Raw genomic sequence first — 25,393 nt, 5'->3', positions numbered from 1 at the left:
GAGCCCTGGTCCAGGAAGATCCTACATGCCGCGGAGCAACTAAGCCCATGCGCCACAACTACTGAGCCTGCGCTCTAGAGCCTGCGAGCCACAGCTACTGAGCCCGAGTGCCACAACTACTGAAGCCCATGTGCCTAAAGCCTGTGCTCTGCAACAAGAGAAGCCCATGCACCACAACGAAGAGTATCCCCCACTCGCCACAACTAGAGAAAGCTGGCGCACAGCAACGAAGACCTGATGCAGTCTAAATAAATAAATAAATAAATAAATAAAATAAAGTATGTATTTCTGAGAGAATAGCCCTTTTAATATAAAAATTTTAGTAGGACTCTTCTGCAAATAGCAGATTTCAGACAAAATTCAAGTACTCAAACACTGCTACAAATGTACTTATCTTTCAATTCTACTTTTCTTTGTGTCTCAGTAAGAAGAATGCTGCATAAGCAAAACTACAGAAATCTGCTACAGACCAGAGGCCTGCAACAGGACAGCGTGCTGTATAGCCTGCACAGCTAGCGCAGAACCTCACAGACACTCAGTTAGCAAAAAATTGTTATTTGTATTTTATTAACTTGGAAGTTTTGATTATTTCACCATCACCTGTGAGAAAGTTATCTTTATAAAACAGCAAGTAAGTTGAGTGTAGTTTTCTTTAAAAAGAGCAGACTGTTTAAAGGTGCTGTAAAAGTACTTCTTTCATATCAACTGTATCAACAAAGACAAACACTGCTAAGGGCAGTGGTTTTATGTACTAATTTAAAATAATTTCAGTTTATTCGTTAACTCAGCTTCTTTCAGGCAGCACTTGGTTAGACTTGTATATGTTTAACTTAATTTCAGGAAAGTAAATTATTTCTTTAAAAAAAAAATCAGGACTATGATTGGGACTTCATACCAGGCCTTTGATTTGACTTGCAAATGATCCACACATATATGAGTGATTGAGGGAGCCCGGTAGAGAATCAGAATTAATATAGTTTCTCAGAAGCCAAAGGAGAATTTCAATAAGGACAAAATAGTCAGTGATGTCTTATACTTCTGAGAAGTTAAGATTTGGGTTGATAAAAATCTATTTGATCTGATGAGTCCATTTTGAGTTTTTTGGATAGATTTTCAGTAGAATAAAGGGAATGGAGGTATTTAGAGATATTTAGGAAGGAGTGGAAGTACGCCAGTGATTTTAGACTGTTCTTTGGGAAGGTGGGTCCTGAGTGGAAGACATAACTATAGTGACAGTGTAGAGATGTATAAAATTATCTTGGTTGGTGGAGATATAAAGAAGATGGTGAGAAAATACTCTGGTACATAGGTTTTAAATGGTTGAATCACGCTGGTTTAGATAATTATTAGCTTTGATCTTCAAAGTATTCTGTTTTACTCCCCAAACATCATCTTTAGTTCTTTAATAATTTATCCTGTCTTTATTTGGAGTAGTAAATAATGCGTGACCAGTAATCTCAGCTCTAAGATTAGGGCACAGTTAATTTAAGCGTGGACTTCACCAGAGGCTGAGTTGGTATAAATGGCTCAAAGGGCAAGATATGGTATTAAAATGAAAGGAAAATATGTCTTGCATGTGTAGTGCAATGCACAGACACATCCCTGCATTTAATTTAGAAGAATTAATTTAGAACATCTCTATTGTCTATTTTTTATATAATAAAAAAATGATGTAAGTCGACCTAGCATTTGTTGGCTAAGCCCCCCACACCCTTTCCCAGAATTAAGGGTTAAGTTTCAGTATATACCGCCTCTGTAGATCAACTTTTAATCTGTGCCCAGTGCTCTGAATGTTCCTAGTGAACTGATTTTCGGTCATCAGTGGCAGGAACCAGGGTTTGGGTGGCCCTAAACAATGATCATTATGACTAGGAAGACTCACAGAGACCAAATACTTGTTTTTGGAAAGTAGTTGAGTGCTTACACAAGAAGAGCTGACAGCTGAGAAGTGGAAGTTTTGACTGCTCAAATTGTGGTTGACTAATATATTTGTTACATATTTCAAATTATCAAAGATCAACTCCATAACAAAACATTAGAGATATCCTTTCTTGCTGCTAATCTATCAAGGCAGTTGCTGGAACACCTTAACAGCCTGAGGAGACTGTAATATACTTTAATTCAAGGCCTCTAGGGCAATCACCAGGGAGAACCCTAAGCACAGTTGGGGAGGTATGGTATCCCCAGAAGTGCGTGTGGTTTTCCTCTCCTGTGAGGCCTGTTCTCAGCAAAGGTTTGATTAACTCATTCACATTAAGGATTATAATGAGAAATATATTTCTATGGGGTTTAACGTGTTTAAATTAAGGGTGTTTACTTTTTTACCCAAGAGGCAGCACCTTGAATTGAAATTTACTGACCACCAGCTCTGTTTTAGGTCACTATGGTGGTACTGGCTTTCAATTCAACTAAAAATTCATTCTTGCTTTTGTAGAGTTCATGGTCTAGTTGTCAAAGTTATAACATTCTAATTATGGAATTCTAGGAGCCTTTGAGCCAGATGAGGAAAATTTTTTTTTTTTTGCGGTACGCGGGCCTCTTACTGCTGTGGCCTCTCCCGTTGCGGAGCACAGGCTCCGGACGTGCAGGCTCAGCCGTCATGGCTCACGGGCCCAGACGCTCCGCGGCATGTGGGATCCCCCCGGACCGGGGCACGAACCCATGTCCCCTGCATCGGCAGGCGGACCCTCTCAACCGCTGCGCCACCAGGGAAGCCCAGGAAAAAATTTTTGATAATCAGGTTCTTGAAATTCCTTTCAGGAGGCAACCATTTATTTCATCTGTGGTAAGTCTCACCCTGAAGATAATTAGTCGTCACTAATGGAAATGTTTGAATGCTTTGTAAAATTGTTTATGTAAATTTAGACGAAGCAGTGAAACTCTTAAGTGAAACTTTGTGATTTATATCCAACCCCAACATAAATTAGCAAGCAGAATTTTTTTTAAGCGTTTATTTTGGTCTCAAGTAGCTAGAGTGTGGCTTATTTTATCAGCAATTGTAATTTTTTGTAATGTTGCCATTCAGTATTTTTAAAAATTTCTCAGGATATTGGCCTGTGAACTTGGGAAGTATTTGAAAACCTTTTTATGCCTTTTAACTAATTACACTGGTACGTGCTCACACACACACTCTAATAGAATCTGGGAAGCCTCTGACTCCCATTTTACAAAAGTAAGTGAAAATTAAAGAGGAAGGAATCACTTGAAATGTTGTCTTGGAGAAGGAGAGAATCAAGTGTGTGTTTGGTCTTTTTTTTTTTTTTTTTTTTTTTTTTGTGTTTGGTCTTTTAATGAGACTTGTTAAGGAAGCCAGCCCTAAATGTCTCGGAGAGAGGCAGGACTGGGAGGCCTTGACAGCTGATCTCTGCCCTCTGTACCCTTTGGCCTCTGTGTTTGATCCCTGCTTTTATTATATTGGCTTTTTCCTCTCTGTGGGACTGTTTTACCCTTTTTAACATGATGAATATTTTTTATTCAAAGGAATGTTTGATGCAAATGCAGACTCTGTCAGGTAAAAGTACTTATGTAATTGAAGTTTGTATTCTTTGAAAAACCATGGTTTTTATCCTCCATGATACATCATTGTCTACTTATTAAGGCTCAGTTTATTTGAATACAAGGAAAGAAATAAGGCTTTATTGTTTCAAGGTAGACTTTGAAATTATTTTGGCTTTGCCATTGCTCTGTAAGCAAAGTATCAATTGATCTGACAGCTTTTTTTGTGGTCTAGAATTAGATATCCTGTTCTCCATTTGAAAAGGAAAAAAAGGGGAGGTATTTTTAAAACAAATATTTTATTGTGATTTACCATTTTCTTTTCTAGTTTTTACTTTGTTTAAAGTGCATGGTTGCTGCCTTAACATATTATTTTTCTGTTTTTTTTTTTCAGATGATTGTTGGAGAAACCCTATCTGTTTACTTTAACCTCTTGCACTCGAATTCCTTTATCAGGAATAACTACATAGCCACTATTTACAAAGCCATTGGAACATTTTTATTTGGTGCAGCTGCTAGTCAGTCCCTGACTGATATTGCCAAGTATTCGATAGGCAGACTGCGGCCTCACTTCTTGGATGTTTGTGACCCAGACTGGTCAAAAATCAACTGCAGTGATGGCTACATTGAAAACTACATATGTCGAGGGAATGCACAAAAAGTGAAGGAGGGCAGGTGCGTGTTAAATTTTTAATGCTTGTTTTATCTTGTGTATTCTTGGAATAGAAGGTTTCAGTGATTGGAAGATGAGCCATCCACTAACTCAGAGAAGCTAGTGTAATCACCAGTAGATGAACTGAGATCATGTTTGATCTATTTTCTCTACTTACTCTTTTTTCCTGTTTTATCCCTATACTCGATTTAAGAGCATTTTAATGCAACTCTTTTCATCTTCAGTGTATAATAATATAAAATGAACCTTTTAGATCATACAGACCAGGGTCAGCAAACTTTTTCTTAAGGTGCCAGGTAATAAATATTTTAGGCTTTGTGGGCCATATGTTGACTAGTATCCAACTCTGCCTTTGTAGCAGGAAAAAGCAGTCACAGACAGTCCTTGAACAAATGGGTGTAGCTGTGCCCCAGTGAAACTTTATTTATTACATAAACAGTGGCTGCCCTGTGGGTTATAGTTTACTTACTTCTGATCTAGTCCAACCAGGTATGAAGCTCTGCTAGATCTCTTAGTATTCTTAGAGTATATTTTTTGTAAGGTAACTTCATTCATATTTTGATAGCTTTAGGTCCTCAGGTTGCTTTCTTATAACACACTTGTTGGGCTACTTTCTATATCGGGAGCACTGTTAGACATGAATGAAAGAGACTGTTTGGAACCCAGAAGGTCTAATGCCTTTAATTTATAGATGAGCAGACAGAGGGCCAGTAACATTGAATAAAGCCACTAATTAGTAGCAGAGCCAATTCCTCATCCCAAGTCTCAGAATTGTCAATCTTTCCTTTTCTATATGTTTGACCTTCTTGTATTTTAAGATAGCTGTTACCAATTTCCTTTATTTGTTCATCCAACAAATACTTCCTCTCAGAAAAACATCCTCTGATTTTCTTTTTAAAGATGATTCCCAGACACTTTATTGTCCTTGTTAGTTCTTTTGTAAGTCACAGAGGCCTGCTAGTACCCCTCAGTATTTGCATTTAGTGGGGATGAAAAAACACCTTATTTAAGAGTATGCATTATGCTATGTGCTTGGCATTCAGCAGTGAACAAGACAGCTCTGGTTTCTATCTTCATGGAGCTTAGTCTAGCAGGAAAGACTTATGTTAACAAATGTTGACAATGGAATAGAACCTCCCTGTTGATAACAAGGCCAGAGAATAGACAGGCTGTTGAATGGCAAGCTCTGAGGTGATGATATGAGGACTGATATGGGTGTAAAGTCTTAATTAAGGGGGGAAAGTGACTTAAGTGCTAATTAGTTGAGAAGTAGATAGCGGAAGGTGGTATTGTTGATTTGAGCTTAGGTAAGCAAGCATTTTTTTTTTTTTTTTTTTTTTTTTTTTTTTTTTGGTGATACGCGGGCCTCTCACTGCTGTGGCCTCTCCCATTGCGGAGCACAGGCTCCGGACGCGCAGGCTCAGCGGCCATGGCTCACGGGCCCAGCTGCTCCGCGGCACGTGGGATCCTCCCGGACCGGGGCACGAACCCGTGTCCCCTGCATCGGCAGGCGGACTCCCAACCACTGCGCCACCAGGGAAGCCCAGCAAGCATTTTTTATAAGAGGGAAAGAATGGTCCAGAAATGGCTTTGAGGAGTGATGAAGATAATCAAGACCAACATTGGACTCTTAAGGTGTGGGATGTAGATATCTCATTCTCTGCTTTGATAGTAATACAGGGCCAAGCAGTCTCCTAGGGAAAGGCTCTTTAATTTAATGACTAGGAGATGTGAAGTTTCAGTGAGGAGTTTGAAGACACAGGGAAATACAGAGGATTTTAACCATAGAATTGGAATTCCAGAATGTACAGTGGAGGAGTTGGGTTGGAAGGGATAATTAGTGGCTTGGCTGGAGAAGAGAAAGCTTATTTTGATAGAGATTGCTTCTAATTTGTTGGTCAGTTTGTGAAGAACTGCCATTTTGATATTAAGTCCTCTAATCCATGAGTATGGTATATCTTTCCATTTATTTGATGTTCTTTAGTTTCTCTTAGCAATAGTTTTTAGATTTTGGTGTCCATGTCATACACACATTTTGTTAAATATATCACTGAGTTTTTAATATTTCTTGATGCTATTACGAAAGGGTTTTAAAAATTTTTTTAATTGATTTCTAATTGTTATGTTTAGAAATAAACAAACAAAAAGGTGTGTTGTTTTTTTTTTTGCGGTACGCGGGCTTCTCACTGCTGTGGCCTCTCCCGTTGCGGAGCACAGCCTCTGGACGCGCAGGCTCAGCGGCCATGGCTCACGGGCCCAGCCACTCCGCAGCACATGGGATCTTCCCGGACCGGGGCACGAACCCGTGTCCCCTGTGTCGGCAGGCGGACTCTCAACCACTGCGCCACCAGGGAATCCCAAAAAGGTGGTTTTTTAATATGGTTTTATTTGGCCTTTTATAATGTAACTTATTAGTTGGAGTAACTTCCTTTATAGGTTCTTCAAGATTTTCTCTGTTCCTCCTCATACTGTCTGTGAATAGAGAGTTATACTTTTTTTTTCCCTTCTATATTGCCTTTTATTTTTTTTCCTTGTTATATTATAATGGCTAAGACTGCTAATACAATGTTGAAAGAAGTGGTGAGAGCAGATATGCTTGTCTTATTCCTGACCTTAGGTAGAAAGCACTCAGTGTTTCACCATATAAATATATTACCTATGTGTTTTCTGTAGATGTCCTTTATTAGATTCTTTTTTTTTCTTTATTAGATTTTTGTCGAAAGTGTGTGGTTTGTCAGATGCCTTTTCTACGGCTGTTGAGAAGGTCATATTGTTTTTCTTCTTTTTTCTCTCAATGTAATGTATCCCTTCAATTTTGGAATATTAAAGCAACTTTTCATTCCTGGGAATAAACTCCACTTGGTCATGGTATATAAAATCTTTTTATATTAAGTGGATTCAGTTTGCTAATGTTTTGTTAATGATTTTTACTTCTGTGTTCATGAGTGTTATTTGTCTATAGTTTTCTTGTAAAGTTGTTGCCTAGATTTGGTATCAATGTTTGGTATTAAGGTTTGGTAGAATTTGCCAGTAAATACATTTAGACTTGGAGTTTTCTTTGTAGGAATTTTTTTTTTTTTTTTAAAAATGGATGTAGGATTATCAGGTTATCTCTTTCTTTTTTAAAAAAATTAATTTATTTATTTATGGCTGCATTGGGTGTTTGTTGCTGTGCTCAGGCTTTCTCTAGTTGCGGCGAGTGGGGGCTGCTGTTCATTATGGTGCACGGGCTTCACATTGTGGTGGCTTCTCTTGTTGCAGAGCATAGCTCTAGGTGCGCGGGCTTCAGTAGTTGTGGCACGCGGCCTCAGTAGTTGTGGCTCACGAGCTCTAGAGCACAGGCTCAGTAGTTGTGGCGCACAGGCTTAGTTGCTCTGCGGTATGTGGGATCTTCCCAGACCAGGGCTTGAACCCATGTCCCCTGCATTGGCAGGTGGATTCTTAACCACTGCGCCACCAGGGAAGTCCTGGTTATCTCTTTCTTATATGAGCTTTCGTCATTTGCCTTTTAAGGATTTGTCCATTTATCTAAATTATTAAATTTATTGACATCAAGTTATTCACAGTGTCTCCTTACTGTCCTTCTATTGTTTGTAAGAAGTGTAGAGCAAGCCCCTCTTATATTCCTGCCATTGATAATTTGTCTTAAACTCTTTTTTCTGGAGTGGTCTGTCACGAAGCTTTCAATTTTATTAATCTTTTTATTAGTTTCATTGGTTTCTTTTGGGGTCATTAACTTTATTGTTTTTCTTTATTCAATTTCCTTTCTTTCTGCTATTTTATTTACTTTCTTTTGCTTGCTTTCAGTTTTATTTGCTCTTTTTTGTAGTTTTATAAGGTAGAAACCTAGATCATTAGCTATGTCACAAATTTTGATATACTGTATCTTCATTTTCATTTAACTAAAAATATTTTCTACTTTCCCTTGTGTTTTCCTCTTTGATTTACGGGTAATTTATCTTTCTGTAATTTATTTCTGGTTAAATTACATTGTAATCATAGAACATACTTTGTATGATTAGAATGCTTTTAAATTTATTGAGGTTCATTTCATTGCCCAGCATATGATCTGTCCTTGAGAATATACCATGTGCATTTGAAGAGAATGTGTATTCTGCTGTTTTGGGGGTGGAATGTTTTATAGATGTAAATTTGGTTAAGTTGATTGATAGTGTTATTCAAATAATCTATATCTGTATGAATTTTCTACAGGATGTTTTGTCAGTTGTTCTTAGGAGTTTGAAATCTCTATAACTGTTGACTGTTTTTGTTCTTTCCTTTCTGTTAGCTTTTGTTTCATTTATTTTGTGATTCTGTTCTTTGTTGTATAACATTTCGAAATGTTCTTTTTTCCAGCTGTAGGTACCCTTTTCTGTATGAACTGTCTCTCTTTTTTGTGAATTTTATTTATTTTTTTATACAGCAGGTTCTTATTAGTTATCCATTTTATACATTAGTGTATATATGAACTGTCTCTTTGTTTCTAGAAATATCCTTTACCTTAAGTCTATTTTGTCTGATAATAATATGTAGCCACTCTCGTACTCTCATGTTTTATTGCTTGGATAGTATATATTTTCCATAAGTAAAACTTTTAGTTCATTTGAATTTTTGAATATAAAGTGCGTTTGTTGGATATTTAAAGTATGTAGGTCAGATCTTGTTTATACTTTTTAATCTAGTGTAAAAAATCCCTGCTTTTTGATTAGAGTGTTTAATTAATTCACATTTAATGTAATTATCCATTGTGGATTTAGGTCTGCCATTTTGCTCTGTGTTTTCTATTTGTCTCATCTTGCTATCTTTTTTTTAAATTGAGGAATAATTGACATGCAGTGTATTAGAACATATTAGTTTCAGGTGTAATTTCTGTTTTTTCATCTCTTGATTTTTATTCTTCTTATACTGCTTTCTTTTGTATTACACAAATATTTTTTAGTGTAAAATTTTAAGTATTCTGCTGACATTCAGTCTAATTTTTTACTTGTTTTTTGGTGTTTCTCTAGTGATTACATCTTTTTGTCATAATTTACTTCAAGTTAATGCTGACTTTTAAAAAAATTTCTGAATTTTATTTTTTTTATACAGCAGGTTCTTATTAGTCATCAATTTCATACACATCAGTGTATACATGTCAATCCCAGTCGCCCAATTCAGCACACCACCATCCCCACCCCACCGCAGCTTTCCACCCTTGGTGTCCATACATTTAAGAACGTCCGTACGTTCTCTACATCTGTGTCTCAACTTCTGCCCTGCACGCCGGTTCATCTGTACCATTTTTCTAGGTTCCATATAAATGCATTAATATACGATATTTGTTTTTCTCTTTCTGACTTACTTCACTCTGTATGACAGTCTCTAGATCCATCCATGTCTCAACAAATGACTCCATTTCATTCCCTTTTATGGCTGAGTAATGTTCCATTGTATACATGTACCACAACTTCTTTATCCATTCGTCTGCCGATGGGCATTTAGGTTGCTTCCATGACCTGGCTATTGTAAATACTGCTGCAATGAACATTGGGGTGCATGTGTCCTTTTGAATTATGGTTTTCTCTGGGTATATGCCCAGTAGTGGGATTGCTGGATCATATGGTAATTCTAGTTTTAGTTTTTTAAGGAGCCTCCATAGTATTCTCCATAGTGGCTGTATCAATTTACATTCCCACCAACAGTGCAAGAGGGTTCCCTTTTCTCCACACCCTCTCCAGCATTTGTTGTTTGTAGATTTTCTGATGATGCCCATTCTAACTGGTGTGAGGTGATACCTCATTGTAGTTTTGATTTGCATTTCTCTAATAATTAGTGATGTTGAACAGCTTTTCATGTGCTTCTTGGCCATCTGTATGTCTTCTTTGGAGAAATGTCTATTTAGGTGTTCTGCCCATTTTTGGATTGGGTTGTTTATTTCTTTAATATTGAGCTACATGAGCTGTTTATGTATTTTGCAGATTAATCTTTTGTCCATTGAATCATTGGCAAATATTTTCTCCCATTCTGAGGGTTGACTTTTCGTCTTGTTTACAGTTTCCTTTGCTGTGCAAAAGCTTTGAAGTTTCATTAGGTCCCATTTGTTTATTTTTGTTTTTTATTTCCGTTACTCTAGGAGGTGGATCAAAAAAGATCTTGCTGTGATTTATGTTAGAGTGTTCTTCCTATGTTTTCCTCTAAGAGTGTTTTTTTCTTTTTTTTTTTTTTTTTTTTTTTTTGCGTTACGCGGGCCTCTCACTGTTGTGGCCTGTCCTGTTGCAGAGCACAGGCTCCAGACGCGCAGGCTCAGTGGCCATGGCTCGCGGGCCCAGCGCTCTGTGGCATGTGGGATCTTCCTGGACTGGGGCATGAACCCATGTCCCCTGCATTGGCAGGTGGACTCTCAACCACTGTGCCACCAGGGAAGCCCCCTCTAAGAGTTTTATAGTGTCTGGTCTTACATTTAGGTCTCAAATCCATTTTGAGTTTATTTTTGTGTATGGTGTTAGAGAATGTTCTAATTTCATTCTTTTACATGTAGCTGTCCAGTTTTGCCAGCACCACTTACTGAAGAGACTGTCTTTTCTCCATTGTATATCCTTGCCTCCTTTGTCGTAGATTAGTTGACCATAGGTGCGTGGGTTTATCTCTGGGCTTTCTATCTTGTTGCATTGATCTGTGTTTCTGTTTTTGTGCCGTACCATATTGTGTTGATTACTGTAGCTTTGTAGTATATATAGTCTGAAGTCAGGGAGTCTGATTCCTCCAGCTCCATTTTTTTCCCTCAAGACTGCTTTGGCTATTTGGGTTGTTTTGTGTCTCCATACGAATTTTAAGATTTTTTGTTCTAGTTCCGTAAAAAATGCCATTGGTAATTTGATAGGGATTGCATTGAATCTGAAGATTTCTTTGGGTAGTATAGTCATGTTAACAGTATTGATTCTTCCAATCCAAGAACATGGTATATCTTTCCATCTGTTGGTATCATCTTTAATTTCTTTCATCAGTGTCTTATAGTTTTCTGCATACAGGTCTTTTGTCTCGTTAGGTAGGTTTATTCCTAGATGTTTTATTATTTTTGTTGCAATGGTAAATGGGAGTGTTTCCTTAATTTCTCTTTCAGAGTTTTCATCATGAGTGTATAAGAATGCAAGAGATTTCTGTGCGTTAATTTTGTATCCTGCTACTTTACCAAATTCATTGATTAGCTCTAGTAGTTTTCTGGTGGCATCTTTAGGATTCTCTGTGTATAGTATCATGTCATCTGCAAACAGTGACAGATTTACTTCTTCTTTTTCAATTTGTATTCTTTTTATTTCCTTTTCTTCTCTGATTGCGATGGCTAGGACTTCCAAAACTATGTTGAATAATAGTGGTGAGAGTGGACATCCTTGTCTTGTTCCTGATCTTCGAGGAAGTGCTTTCAGTTTTTTTCCATGGAGAATGATGTTTGCTGTGGGTTTGTTGAATATGGCCTTTATTATGTTGAGGTAGGTTCCCTCTTTGCCCACTTTCTGGAGAGTTTTTATCATAAATGGGTGTTGAATTTTGTAAAAAGCTTTTTCTGCATCTATTGAGATGATCATATGGTTTTTATTCTTCAATTTCTTAATATGGTGTATCACATTGATTTGCGTATAGTGAAGAATCCTTGCATCCCTGGGATAAATCCCACTCGATCATGGTGTATGATCCTTTTAATGTGTCGTTGGATTCTGTTTGCTAGTATTTTGTTGAGGATTTTTGCATCTATATTCATCAGTGGTATTGGTCTGTAATTTTCTTTCTTTGTAGTATCTTTGTCTGGTTTTGGTATCAGGGTGATGGTGGCCTAATACAATGAGTTTGGGAGTGTTTTCCTCCACAAATTTTTGGAAGAGTTTGAGAAGGATGGGTGTTAGCTCTTCTCTAAATGTTTGATAGAATTCTCCTGTGAAGCCATCTGGTCATGGACTTTTGTTTGTTGGAAGATGTTTAATCACAGTTTCAATTTCATTACTTGTGATTGGTCTGTTCATATTTTCTATTTCTTCCTGGTTCAGTCTTGGAAGGTTATACCTTTCTAAGAATTTGTCCATTTCTTCCAGGTTGTCCATTTTATTGGCATAGAGCTGCTTGTAGTAGTCTCTTAGGATGCTATGTATTTCTGCGGTGTCTGTTGTAACGTCTCCTTTTTCATTTCTAATTTTATTGATTTGAGTCCTCTCACTCTTTTTCTTGATGAGTTAGGCTAATGATTTATCAATTTTGTTTATCTTCTCAAAGAACCAACTTATAGTTTTTTTGATCTTTGCTATTTCTTTGTTTCTATTTCATTTATTTCTGCTCTGATCTTTATGATTTCTTTCCTTCTGCCAACTTTGGGTTTTGTTTGTTCTTCTTTCTCTAGTTCCTTTCGGTGTTAGGTTTGATTGTTTATTTGAGATTTTTCTTGTTTCTTGAGGTAGGTAGGCTTGTATAGCTATAAATTTCCCTCTTAGAACTGCTTTTGCTGCATCCCATAGGTTTTGGATCATCGTGTTTTCATTGTCATTTGTCTCTAGGTATTGTTTGATTTCCTCCTTGATTTCTTCAGTGATCTCTTGGTTATTTAGTAATGTATTGTTGAGCCTCCACGTGTTGTGTTTTTTATGTTTCTTTCCATGTAATTCATTTCTAATCTCATAGCATTGTGGTCAGAGGAGATGCTTTATATGATTTCAGTTTTCTTAAATTTACTGAGGCTTGATTTGTGACCCAAGATGTGATCTATCCTGGAGAATGTTCCGTGTGCACTTGAGAAGAAAGTGTAATCTGCTGTTTTTGGATGGAATGTCCTATAAATGTCAATTAAATCTATCTGGTCAATTGTATCATTTGAAGCTTCTGTTTCCTTATTTATTTTCATTTTGGATGATCTGTTCATTGGTGTAAGTGAGTTGTTAAAGTCCCCCACTATTATTGTGTTAGTGTCAATTTGCTCTTTTATAGCTGTTAGCAGTTGCCTTATGTATTGAGGTGCTCCTATGTTGGGTGCATATATATTTATAATTGTTATATCTTCTTCTTGGATTGATGCCTTGCTCATTATATAGTGTCCTTCCTTGTCTCTTGTAACATTCTTTATTTTAAAGTCTATTTTATCTGATAGGAGTATTGCTACTCCAGCTTTCTTTTGATTTCCATTTGCATGGAATATCTTTTTCCATCCCCTCACTTTCAGTCTGAATATGTCCCTAGGTCTGAAGTGGGTCTCTTGTAGACAGCATATATATGGGTCTTGTTCTTGTATCCATTCAGCAAGCCTGTGTCTTTTGGTTGGAACATTTAATCCATTCCCATTTAGGATAATTATCGATATGTATGTTCCTATGACCATTTTCTTAATTGTTTTTAGTTTGTTTTTGTAGGTCCTTTTCTTCTCTTGTGTTTCCCACTTAGAGAAGTTCCTTTAGCATTTGTTATAGAGCTGGTTTGGTGGTGCTGAATTCTCTTAGGTTTTGCTTGTCTGTAAAGCTTTTGATTTCTCCATCGAATCTGAATGAGATCCTTGCCAGGTAGAGTAATCTTGGTTGTAGTTTCTTCCCTTTCATCACTTTAAGTATATCATGCTACTCCCTTCTGCCTTGTAGAGTTTCTGTTGAGAAATCAGCTGTTAACCTTATGGGAGTTCCCTTGTTTGTTAATTGTCATTTTTCCCTTGCTGCTTTTAATAATGTTTCTTTGTCTTTAATTTTTGCCAGTTTGATTACTATGTGTCTTGGCATGTTTCTCTTTGAGTTAATCCTGTATGGGACTCTCTGCGCTTCCTGGACTTGGGTGGCTATTTCCTTTCCCATGTTAGGGATGTTTTCGATTATAATCTCTTCAGATATTTTCTCTGGTCCTTTCTCTCTCGCTTCTCCTTCTGGGACCCCTATAATGCGAATGTTGTTGCGTTTAGTGTTGTCCCAGAGGTCTGTTAGGCTGTCTTCATTTCTTTTCATTCTTTTTTCTTTATTCTGTTCTGCAGCAGTGAATTCCACCATTCTGTCTTCCAGGTCACTTATCCGTTCTTCTGCCTCAGTTATTCTGCTATTGATTCCTTCTAGTATAGTTTTCATTTCAGTTATTGTATTGTTCATCTCTGTTTGTTTGTTCTTTAATTCTTCTAGGTCTTTGTTGAACATTTCTTGCATCTTCTCGATCTTTGCCTCCATTCTTTTTCTGAGGTCCTGAATCATCTTCACTATAATTATTCTGAATTCTTTTTCTGGAAGGTTGCTTGTCTCCACTTCATTTAGATGTTTTTCTCGGGTTTTATCTTGTTCCTTTATCTGGTACATAGCCCTCTGCCTTTTCATCTTGTCTGTCTTTCTGTGAATGTGGTTTTTGTTCTGCAGGCTTCAGGATTGTAGTTCTTCTTGCTTCTGCTGTCTGCCATCTGGTGGACGAGGCTAAGAGGCTTGTGCAAGTTTCCTGATGGGAGGGACTGGTGGGTGGATAGAGCTGACTGTTGCTCTGGTGGGCGGAGCTCAGTAAAACTTTAATCTGCTTGACTGCTGATGGGTGGGGCTGGGTTCCCTCCCTGTTGGTTGTTTGGCCTGAGGCAACCCAACACTGGAGCCTACTTTGGCCCTTTGGTGGTGCTAATGGTGGACTCTGGGAGGGCTCACACCAAGGAGTACTTCCCAGAACTTCTGCTGCCAGTGTCCTTGTCCCCACAGTGAGTCACAGCCACCACCACCACCCTGCCTCCGCAGGAGACCCTCCAACACTAGCAGGTAGGTCTGGTTCAGTCTTCCCTGGGGTCACTGCTCCTTCCCCTGGGTCCCGATGCGCATACCACTTTGTGTGTGCCCTCCAAGAGTGGAGTCTCTGTTTCCCCCAGTTCTGTCGAAGTCCTGCAATCAAATCCCAGTAGCCTTCAAAGTCTGATTCTCTAGGAATTACTCCTCCTGTTGCCGGACCCGCAGGTTGGGAAGCCTGACGTGGGGCTCAGAACCTTCACTGCAGTGGGTGGACTTATGTGGTATAAGTATTCTGTGGTCTGTGAGTCACCCACCCAGCAGTTATGGGATTTGATTTTTCTGTGATTGCGCCCCTCCTACCGTCTCACTGTGGCTTCTCCTTTGTCTTTGGATGTGGAGAATCTTTTTTGGTGAGTTCCAGTGTCTTCCTGTCGATGATTGTCCAGCAGCTAGTTGTGATTCTGCTGTTGTCACAAGAGGGAGTGAGAGCATGTGCTTCTACTCCACCATCTTGGTTCGTCTAAACAATGCTGACTTTCTTATGGCAAAATTAGCCCTTTGTATACAGTATAGCTAGCTCTGTGCCCCCAACGTCCACACACTTTGGGTTATTATTGTCATATATTACATCTGTATACATTATAAACTCAACAAAATTGTGTTGTAATTTTTGCTTTAAACAGTCACGTTTAAAGAAATTAATAGAAGAAATTAAGTGAAAGTCTCTTTAAGAACTGTAGTGAATCTTCAGTGAAGAGTTTAAAGATACAGGAAAATACAGGTTTCTTTGTTTATAGAACTGGATTTCCAGGGTGCCCAGTGGAGGGTTTGGAATTCCAGTTACCATCAGATGTAATTCCTCTCAGGCCGAAGAAATTTCTTTAGTATTTTCGTGGCTCAGGTTTGCTAGCAACAAATTCTCAGCTTTTTTTTTTTTTTTTGGTCTGGAAATACCTTTTCTTTGCTTTAATTTTTCAAGAATAATTTTGTTGGATATAAAATTCTTTGCTATTTTCTTTTCCAAATTTTGATATGTCATAGCACAGTCTTCTGGCTTCTATTGTTTCTGATGAGAAATAATCTGTTAGTTGTGTTCTTGTTCTCCTTTATGTGATGTATTATCTTCTCTCATACTGCTCTTGTTAATTTTACTGTGATGTGTCTAGGTATGGTTCTGTCTTTATATTTGTACTACTCAGAATTTGTTGAGCTTCTTTATAGGTTTCACCATTCTAGTCTTAGTTCAGTACTTTTTCATCAAGCACTATGCCTGTGTCTTTAAGAATATGTTTCCTACAACAGAAAATAGACAGGAAAACTAGAATGTTTTCTCTTAGCCAGGGAATTTAAGAAAGTCACTATGGTGATGAGGGTTTACCTAAACTCCAGAAAATGCTTTTGTAAATGCTTCTTAAAGGATGCAAAATCAGGGCTTCCCTGGTGGCGCAGTGGTTGAGAATCCGCCTGCCAATGCAGGGGATACGGGTTCGTGCCCCGGTCCGGGAAGATCTCACATGCCGCGGAGCGGCTGGGCCCGTGAGCCATGGCCGCTGAGCCTGTGCGTCCGGAGCCTGTGCTCCGCAACGGGAGAGGCCACAACAGTGAGAGGCCCGCGTACCACAAAAAAAAAAAAAAAAAAAAAAAGGATGCAAAATCTTTACACATGTATTGTTTTTCTGGTTCAGGTACATAAATCTTAACTCAAACTTTTTTTGTGACCTATCTTATTTGTTTATTTATTTTTTAACATCTTTATTGGAGTATAATTGCTTTACAATGGTGTTAGTTTTTGCTTTACATCAAAGTGAATCAGTTATACGTATACATATGTTCCCGTATCTCTTCCCTCTTGCATCTCCCTCCGTCCCATCCTCCCTATCCCACCCCTCTAGGTGGTCACAAACCCCCTAGCTGATCTCCCTGTGCCATGCAGCTGCTTCCCACTAGCTATCCACCCTACGTTTGGTAGTGTGTATATGTCCATGCCACTCTCTCACTTCTGCACAGCTTACCCTTCCCCCTCCCCATATCCTCAAGTCCATGCTCTAGTAGGTCTGTGTTTTATTCCCATCCTACCCCTAGTATCTTCATGCCATTTTTTTTCTTAGATTCCATATATATGTGTTAGCATACGGTATTTGTTTTTCTCCTTCTGACTTACTTCACTCTGTATGACAGACTGCAGGTCCATCCACCTCACTACAAATAACTCAGTTTCATTTCTTTTTATGGTTGAGTAATATTCCATTGTATATATGTGCCACATCTTCTTTATCCATTCATCTGTTGATGGACACTTAGGTTGCTTCCATGGCTATTGTAAATAGAGTTGCAGTGAACATTTTGGTACATGACTCTTTTTGAATTATGGTTTTCTCAGGGTATATGGCCAGGAGTGGGATTGCTGGGTCGTATGGTAATTCTATTTGTAGTTTTTTAAGGAACCTCCATACTGTTCTCCATAGTGGCTGTATCAATTTACATTGATTTACATTACATACAATTGACATTGATTACATACAATTGATTGACATTGATTACATATAATTTACATTGATTTACATACATTCCCACCAGCAGTGCAAGAGTGTTCCCTTTTCTCCACACCCACTCCAGCACTTATTGTTTCTAGGTTTTTGATGATGGCCATTCTGACTGGTGTGAGATGATATCTCATTGTAGTTTTGATTTGCATTTCTGTAATGATTAATGATGTTTAGAATTCTTTCATGTGTTTGTTGGCCATCTGTATATCTTCTTTGGAGAAATGTCTGTTTAGGTCTTGTGCCCATTTTTGGATTGGGTTGTTTTTTTTTTGGTTGTTATTGAGCTGCATGAGTTGCTTATAAATTTTGGAGATTAATCCTTTGTCAGTTGCTTCATTTGCAAATATTTTCTCCCATTCTGAGGGTTGTCTTTTGGTCTTTATTGTATCCTTTGCTGTGCAAAAGCTTTAAAGTTTCATTAGGTCCCATTGGTTTATTTTTGTTTTTATTTCCATTCCTCTAGGAGGTGGGTCAAAAAGGATCTTGCTGTGATTTATGTCATAGAGTGTTCTGCCTATGTTTTCCTCTAAGTGTTTGATAGTGTCTGGCCTTACATGTAGGTCTTAAACCAATTTTGAGTTTATTTTTGTGTATGGTGTTAGGGAGTATTCTCATTTCATACTTTTACATGTACCTGTCCAGTTTTCCCAGGACCACTTATTGAAGAGGCCGTCTTTTCTCCACTGTATATTCTTGCCTCCTTTATCAAAGATAAGGTGACCATATGTGTGTGGGTTCATCTCTGGGCTTTCTATCCTCTTCCATTGATCTCTATTTCTGTTTTTGTGCCAGTACCATACTCTCTTGATTACTGTAGCTTGGTAGTATAGTCTGAAGTCAGGGAGCCTGATTCCTCCAGCTCCATTTTTTGTTCTCAAGATGGCTTTGGCTATTTGGGGTCTTTTGTGTTTCCATACAAATTGTGAAATTTTTTGTTCTAGTTCTGTAAAAAAATGCCAGTGGTAGTTTGATAGGGATTGCATTGAATCTGTAGATTGCTTTGGGTAGTATAGTCATTTTCACAATGTTGATTCTTCCAATCCAAGAACATGGTATATCTCTCCATCTATTTGTATCATCTTTAATTTCTTTCATCAGTGTCTTATAATTTTCTGCATACAGGTCTTTTGTCTCCTTAGGTCGGTTTTTTTTTTTTTTTTCCTTAGGTAGGTTTATTCCTAGATATTTTATTCTTTTTGTTGCATTGGTAAATGGGAGTGTTTTCTTAATTTCACTCTCAGATTTTTCATCATTAATGTATAAGAATGCCAGAGATTTCTGTGCATTAATTTTGTATCCTGCTACTTTACCAAATTTATTGATTAGCTCTAGTAGTTTTCTGGTAGCATCGTTAGTATTCTCTATGTATAGTATCATGTCCTCTGCAAACAGTTACAGCTTTACTTCTTCTTTTCCTATTTGGATTCCTTTTATTTCTTTTTCTTCTCTGATTGCTGTGGCTAGAACTTCCAAACTGTGTTGAATAAGAGTGGTGAGAGTGGGCAACCTTGTCTTGTTATTGATCTTAGTGGAAATGGTTTCAGTTTTTCACCATTGAGGACAGTGTTGGCTCTGGCTTTGTCATATATGGCCTTTATTATGTTGAGGAAAGTTCCCTCTATGCCTACTTTCTGCAGTGTTTTTTTATCATAAATGGGTGTTGAATTTTGTCAAAAGCTTTCTCTGCACCTATTGAGATGATCATATGGCTTTTCTCCTTCAGTTTGTTGATATGGTGTATCACATTGATTGATTTGTGTCTATTGAAGAATCCTTGCATTCCTGGAATAAACCCCACTTGATCATGGTGTATGATCCTTTAATGTGCTGTTGAATTCTGTTTGCTAGTATTTTGTTGAGGATTTTTTCATCTATGTTCATTAGTGATATTGGCCTATAGTTTTCTTTCTTTGTGACGTCTTTGTCTGGTTTTGGTATCAGGTTGATGGTGGCCTCATAGAGTGAGTTTGGGAGTGTTCCTCCCTCTGCTATCTTTTATACAAGCCATTTGGACAAAATTTGAAGTAATATAATTTAGTTAAAATGGTATTAAAATAATCACATTTTTCAGTCCATATGTGTCATCCTCTCTGTCTCTTCCTAGTGTACCCAAATTGGCCAACGGGTACTATTGCTCTCATTGTGCTTTTGACTTAAGTACACTTGGGTTTTTTACCCATCATCATTTCACATTTCTACATCAACCCACAAGCAGTTTTCCGCTTAAAGTCGTATGTAAGGGTCAGGAAAACAATCTCTTCCAAAGCAGTATGAATATCTGGATAACTCAAATTGCAAAGCTATGTATATTGCAAATAATTATTTTATTTTATTAGTTTTAAACCCTTCAAAGACTTCCCATCACTCTTTTTTCTTTTCTTTCTTTCTTTATTTATTGTTGGCTGTGTTGGGTCTTCGTTGCTGCGCGCGCACTTTCTCTAGTTGCGGCAAGCGAGGGCTACTCTTCGTTGCCGTGCACGGGTTTCTCATTGGGGTGGCTTCTCTTGTTGTGGAGCACGGGCTCTAGGTGCACAGACTTCAGTATTTGTGGCATGTGGCCTCAGTAGTTGTGGCTCACGTGCTCTAGAGCACAGGCTTAGTAGTTGTGGCACACGGGATTAGTTGCTCCGCGGCATGTGAGATCTTCCTGGACCAGGGCTCTAACCGATGTCCCCTGCATTGGCAGGCGGATTCTTAACCACTGCACCACCAGGGAAGTCCCGCAAATAATTATTATCTATAGTTTTCAATGAAGAACATCTGTTAGTAAGTTTGGGGGTTCTGAAACAAGGATAAAGGAAAATCAAACATAGAAATGAAATTTTAAGAAGACTGTATCTTATGAGAAAAATGTGATTTCCATCAGCGTTTCCAGAATGAATTAGTTGTTCCTGGTTTCAGAGCTGTGTAACATCGGTACATAACTGTGGCTTTGTGTTGCTGTTCTATTGTGGAGCATAGTTTGGTTGGATATAGACTTTCCTATTCCTTTTCTCTTGAATTTTAAAGTCAGGATGCCAAGAATGCAAAAACATTTCAGTCTAGAATTGTCTATAAGTTTATTAGGAGTATGGTGTAATCTGCTCTTTTATTTATCTCCACAGCCTGCCCCCTGTAAGTTTTTAATTATAAAATTATAATGTTTGACAGAGAGAAGAGAACATAGGCACCAAAATGAGTCATTTTTGTTGACTATAAATGAGTCAGAGTTACATCTTAGGATGAGAGTACCCTCTTGCAACTTTGGTTTTTGGTCTTGATTTTTTTTCCCCATTTGTTCTCTTATTTCTTTTTCTCTTTCTCCCTCCTCCTTTCTTGCACATGTGTACACTTTTGTGCTGTCTGATATCACTGATGTTGCAGGACTTTTACTGGGCTTCATTTGTGGTGACCATTGCGTCCTAACATAGCAGTGAGAACATAATGTACTAGAATGGAATAATTATAATATCCAGAGAGTCCTATTCATTGTTTAAAATCAGTACCTTTGAATTTATTATGAAATAAAAGGGGCTTATAACTGTAACAGTAGGACTTCCAGCTGCCATTGCTTGTGCCAATGAGAATAGCATTGCTCTCAGTTTTTGAAAAAAAATTACTGATGATCCCAAATAGTTCAGACCTGTAGCTCCCTTTGGAGGTCGAGATTCTCTTTAGAGAATCAGTGGCTCTCACACATTAGTGGTTCATTAGAATCACCTGGAAGGTTTGTTAAAACAGATTTCTGGGGCTTCATCTCCAAGTGTTTGATTCAGAAGGTTTGGGGTAGGGTATGAAAATTTGTATTTCTAACAAGTTCTCAGATGCTGCTGCTGTGTTGATCTTGGGACCACACTTTGAGAACCACAGCTTTATATCACCTGTATATGGGAACACTACCTTGCATGACGTCTCAGGCTGTGAGAGCTGATATTCACTGTGTAGCGTGAATTTAAGATTGTGTACAGTGAGCTGGTCTGTTTATGATAATACAAACTATTGGCTTCTTTGAGAGATTTACTTTTTTTCTGGCTTTTATTTAAATTATATTTATTTAAGAATAAACTCAGTGTTCCTGATCAATTCCTAGTGACTGTCTCTGGCTTTGTGAATCAGATATTCAGTACAAAGTTGTTTCTGTTTGGATTATGGCAGCTTATATTGCTTAGATGATTAATTGCAATATGTTTGGTCAAGTGGGAGAAATAAGTTTCCTTTTCTCTATTTATTTATTTATTTATGGCTGCATTGAGTCTTTGTTGCTGTATGCGGGCTTTCTCTAATTGCAGTGAGCAGGGGCTACTCTTTGTGCTGTGCGGGCTTCTCACTGCAGTGGCTTCTCGTTGTGGAGCATGGGCTCTAGGCACGCAGGCTTCAGTAGTTGTGGCTTGCAGGCTCAGTAGTTGTGGCTCATGGGCTCTAGAGTGCAGGCTCAGTAGTTGTGGCACACAGGCTTAGTTGCTCCGAGGCATGTGGGATCTTCCCGGACCAGGGCTCAAACCCATGTCCCCTGCATTGGCAGGCTGATTCTTAACCACTGCGCCCCCAGGGAAGTCCCTCCTTTTCTTTTTGTAATGCAGCCCACATGCAGGTAAATAAAGCTGAAATTTGAGGGTGTGCCTTCTGTAATAGTGGAAAACCATTGTAACTAGACTGACTGGCTGTGTTACTAAGTACCTGGTAAAACCTGCTTTATACTTTGAGAGAATGGCTTCTTCTGTGTAGCCTAATTGTAAAACATCATAAAGGATAAACCTTTATGCCTTCAAAAAGATTCATTTGTTCAGGCTGATCTGTATTTCTCAGGCATGTATGTATCAGTAAACTAAACAACCTTCTTTTTACTCATATCTGTATGGAAATATCAATGTATAGAATGAAAGAGAGGTTGATTTTAAAAGATCCTTCACTCTAAGAGCATTAGTATTAGTGTATTTAATAGGTGACTTCAAGGCCAGCACCTCTTTCCACCTCCTCTGTTCTGAAGAGAAAGCAGTACCTGACAGTTTAGGTTGTAGCTGTGACTGCTTCTTCACCCCCATACCACCCTGACTCTTTTTGCCCCTGTGTTTCTCACATTTAGCCACATTGGAATCATGTGGACAGTTTGTTAAAATAACAGATTGCTGGGCCTCACCCTCAGAGTTTCTGATTCAGTGGGTCTGGGGTGGGGCTCAAGACTTTGCATTTCTTTTTTTTTTTTTTTTTTTTTTTTTTTGCGGTACGTGGGCCTCTCACTGTTGTGGCCTCTCCCGTTGTGGAACACAGGCTCTGGACGTGCAGGCTCAGCGGCCATGGCTCATGGGCCTAGCTGCTCTGCAGCATGTGGGATCTTCCTGGACCGGGGCACGAACCCGTGTCCCCTGCATCGGCAGGCGGACTCTCAACCACTGCGCCACCAGGGAAGCCCAAGACTTTGCATTTCTAAAAAAGTGTTCCCAGATGGTGCTTTGGCTGCTGATCTGAGAACCAGTGCTTCAGTGTATTCCAGGAAGTTACTGGAATTCAACTAATACCTATTACTCGTAAGTCCTAGTTAGTGTAAGAGCTACCAAGGTGTGCCTGTTGCTCTTGTGGTGCCCACTACGTAGGGGCTAAGACGTGTTTGGAGATTGTGTGGGTGATATAAAGTGATACATGCCTTAAAGGAGTGAAGATAAAGTACTACATGAAATCAGAGGGTGGTAATACTACTTCTAGTAGAGGAGGCACTTTGGAGGATGAGTAAGGTTTGAATGTGTAGAATTGGGATGGTATATATCTCAGGTCCAGGGAGCAACATGATTAAAGGCTGGAGACTTAAGAGTATACAAGCAGTGTTTTATTTGACTTAGTTTCAGTATAACCTGTTTGATTTTGGGGGTTTTGTTGGTAAATTATAAAGGCAGTCTGGGGCATTTAAAGCTAAGGAAACGTTTCCTCTTTGATTAGAAAATGAAAATGTAGTTGTACAACATGATACCTAATTTTTATGCAGACTTCTGATTTAGCCTGTGTTGCATTCATGCATTCCATATAATTTTATCTGTTTTAATGTGGAAATAAAAGCAAAGGATTTTCCCCCCTTAGATTTAACTTGGTGCCTCATTCTTTTTCCTGAGAGGTGGAATGAGTTGAGTCTACGTGTGACTCTGTTTTGGCTGAGGTGCAAGTTTGCAGAGATATGAAAGAGCCTTTCTTCACTTTCTGTGACTCCCTGCCACTATTTATTGGAAAATATTTGTATACCATAATTTATTTTAAAAACAATCAAACATCCTTTCCCCAGCACACACCAGACTAGCAATACTCTTAAGTTTTAGATGTTTGACATTTCATTCTGTTCCCCTTTTAAATGCTTGTTTAGAGAATTAATTATGAACAAATCCATCAGCATTTGAATTACCCTTTGGATTTTCTTCTCAGTTTTTGAATTAGAATGTAGGTCTTGTAGTGGATATATTAAGATGACACATATCCTTGGGTTTTAATAAATCAACCAGTGCTTTATATTAAATGTTAAAAGGCTACTAAATCATATTAACATGTCCTCAGCTGATTATTTCATATTGATGCTTTGTACCTTCTCCTTAGAACTTTTGAATTCCACATTGCCACCTTTGAAATATGAAAAAAAAAGTTTCATAGATATATTAGTGAGTACTTTTTCCAGATTAAAATATAATGATAAACCCCATGGATCAAGTGGTAAAGTGTAAATTTTCATTCAAAATAAATGTGAACGATACCCTTAGCTATTTTCGTCTAATAGCAAATAAATATTCCACTTAATTCTAATCTAAATATATACTAAAATGGGTAATTTTAAAATTGTAAGAATCGATATAATTTTTTTTTAACAGCAGAAGGAGTTGAGATACTAAAGGAAATGTGACTTTTCTGCCTTTCTCCATCGTGTAGAAAAGTTTCTCTAAGTGGCACTCTGCTAGTCCTGTAGCATGAGCTCTACTGATATAATCTGGTCTAATTTGAAAGGAACCAAGAGTGACCTGTCTGGCCAGCTTCCTATTGGGCTCTAATAATTTTACATCTATGTGGACCTTTGTCTCTTCTCTTGCCACTGGCAGTGTCTGCTTCAGCTCAGATCTAAAGTTCTGCATTGGTGCAGTTCTAAAGACAGTTTTAATTAATTAATTTATTTATTTTTGGCTGCATTGGGTCTAACTTTCTGTGCGAGGGCTTTCTGTAGTTGCGGCGAGTGGGGGCCACTCTTCATCGTGGTGCGCGGGCCTCTTACTATCGTGGCCTCTCTTGTTGCGGAGCACAGGCTCCAGACGCGCAGGCTCTGATGTCTTGAGCCTCATCCTTCTTGACCCTGGTGCCCAAGGGTTGGTGGTGATTTCATGTTCCGTGTTAGAGTTGGAAGTGGAGCGTACTAGCTAGGTGCTAATAGGCTTTCTTGGCCTTGGTGTTGTCTTTTTGGGGGAGGGCTTAGACTAAAAATCTCTCGATCTTGCCTCTAGCTAGCAATCCTGCCTCTTAAAAAAGATAAACAACTTTGAAAGTGATTTAGAACTGTCTCTTCCTTCTGTCTTACTCTGAAATCTTTTCCCTTTAGCAAGTAGTTTCCTTGTTCAACGTGTTTTCAAAAGGAGGTTGGTAGGCAAGGTATTACTAGTTGCCGCATTGGAATACTTCACACTGTGTCCTTTGTTTAATCTACTGCTTGCCGCTTGTTTCCTCTTTAACTGGCTTAGATAAGGTGACTTAGGTGATTTGGAGTCTTTTTGCACCAGGTCATGAATTTTCCCCCATGCCAAAGGAAACTTGTGACCCATCTTCCCCTAGTTAGTGCACCTAGGCATGTTTTACCCATTGTCATACCTACTCTCTCCTCATCTGTTGTTAGAGTCACACAGTTTCCCTAATGAGAGTTTGGGACCATTTCTTCCCGTAACCTGATTTTCAAGACACACACAGTTCTACTTTCCTTTATCTGAAGGTTCTCAGCAACTTCCTACTTTCCAGATTCCTGCTTTTCGCAAGATTCTTCCCTAGACACAAGACACATGATC

At 38.4% G+C, this 25,393-nt stretch overlaps 1 protein-coding gene across 2 annotated transcripts in view; it reads left to right on the top strand.

The window, feature by feature from the left end:
* PLPP1 (phospholipid phosphatase 1) overlaps positions 1-25,393 on the top strand; it is a 112,292-nt gene that overhangs the window by 68,015 nt on the left and 18,884 nt on the right. For both annotated transcript variants that reach the window (XM_059061139.2, XM_059061140.2), the window contains exon 3: positions 3,890-4,170. In XM_059061139.2, the coding sequence (XP_058917122.1) occupies positions 3,890-4,170 (281 nt within the window). The remainder of the gene's footprint in view (positions 1-3,889; positions 4,171-25,393) is intronic.

Source organism: Kogia breviceps, chromosome 4, assembly GCF_026419965.1.
Source record: "Kogia breviceps isolate mKogBre1 chromosome 4, mKogBre1 haplotype 1, whole genome shotgun sequence".
Classification (NCBI taxonomy): Eukaryota; Metazoa; Chordata; class Mammalia; order Artiodactyla; family Physeteridae; genus Kogia; species Kogia breviceps.
The sequence above is the reverse complement of the archived record's forward strand: the minus strand, read 5'-3'. Positions and strand labels throughout refer to the sequence as shown.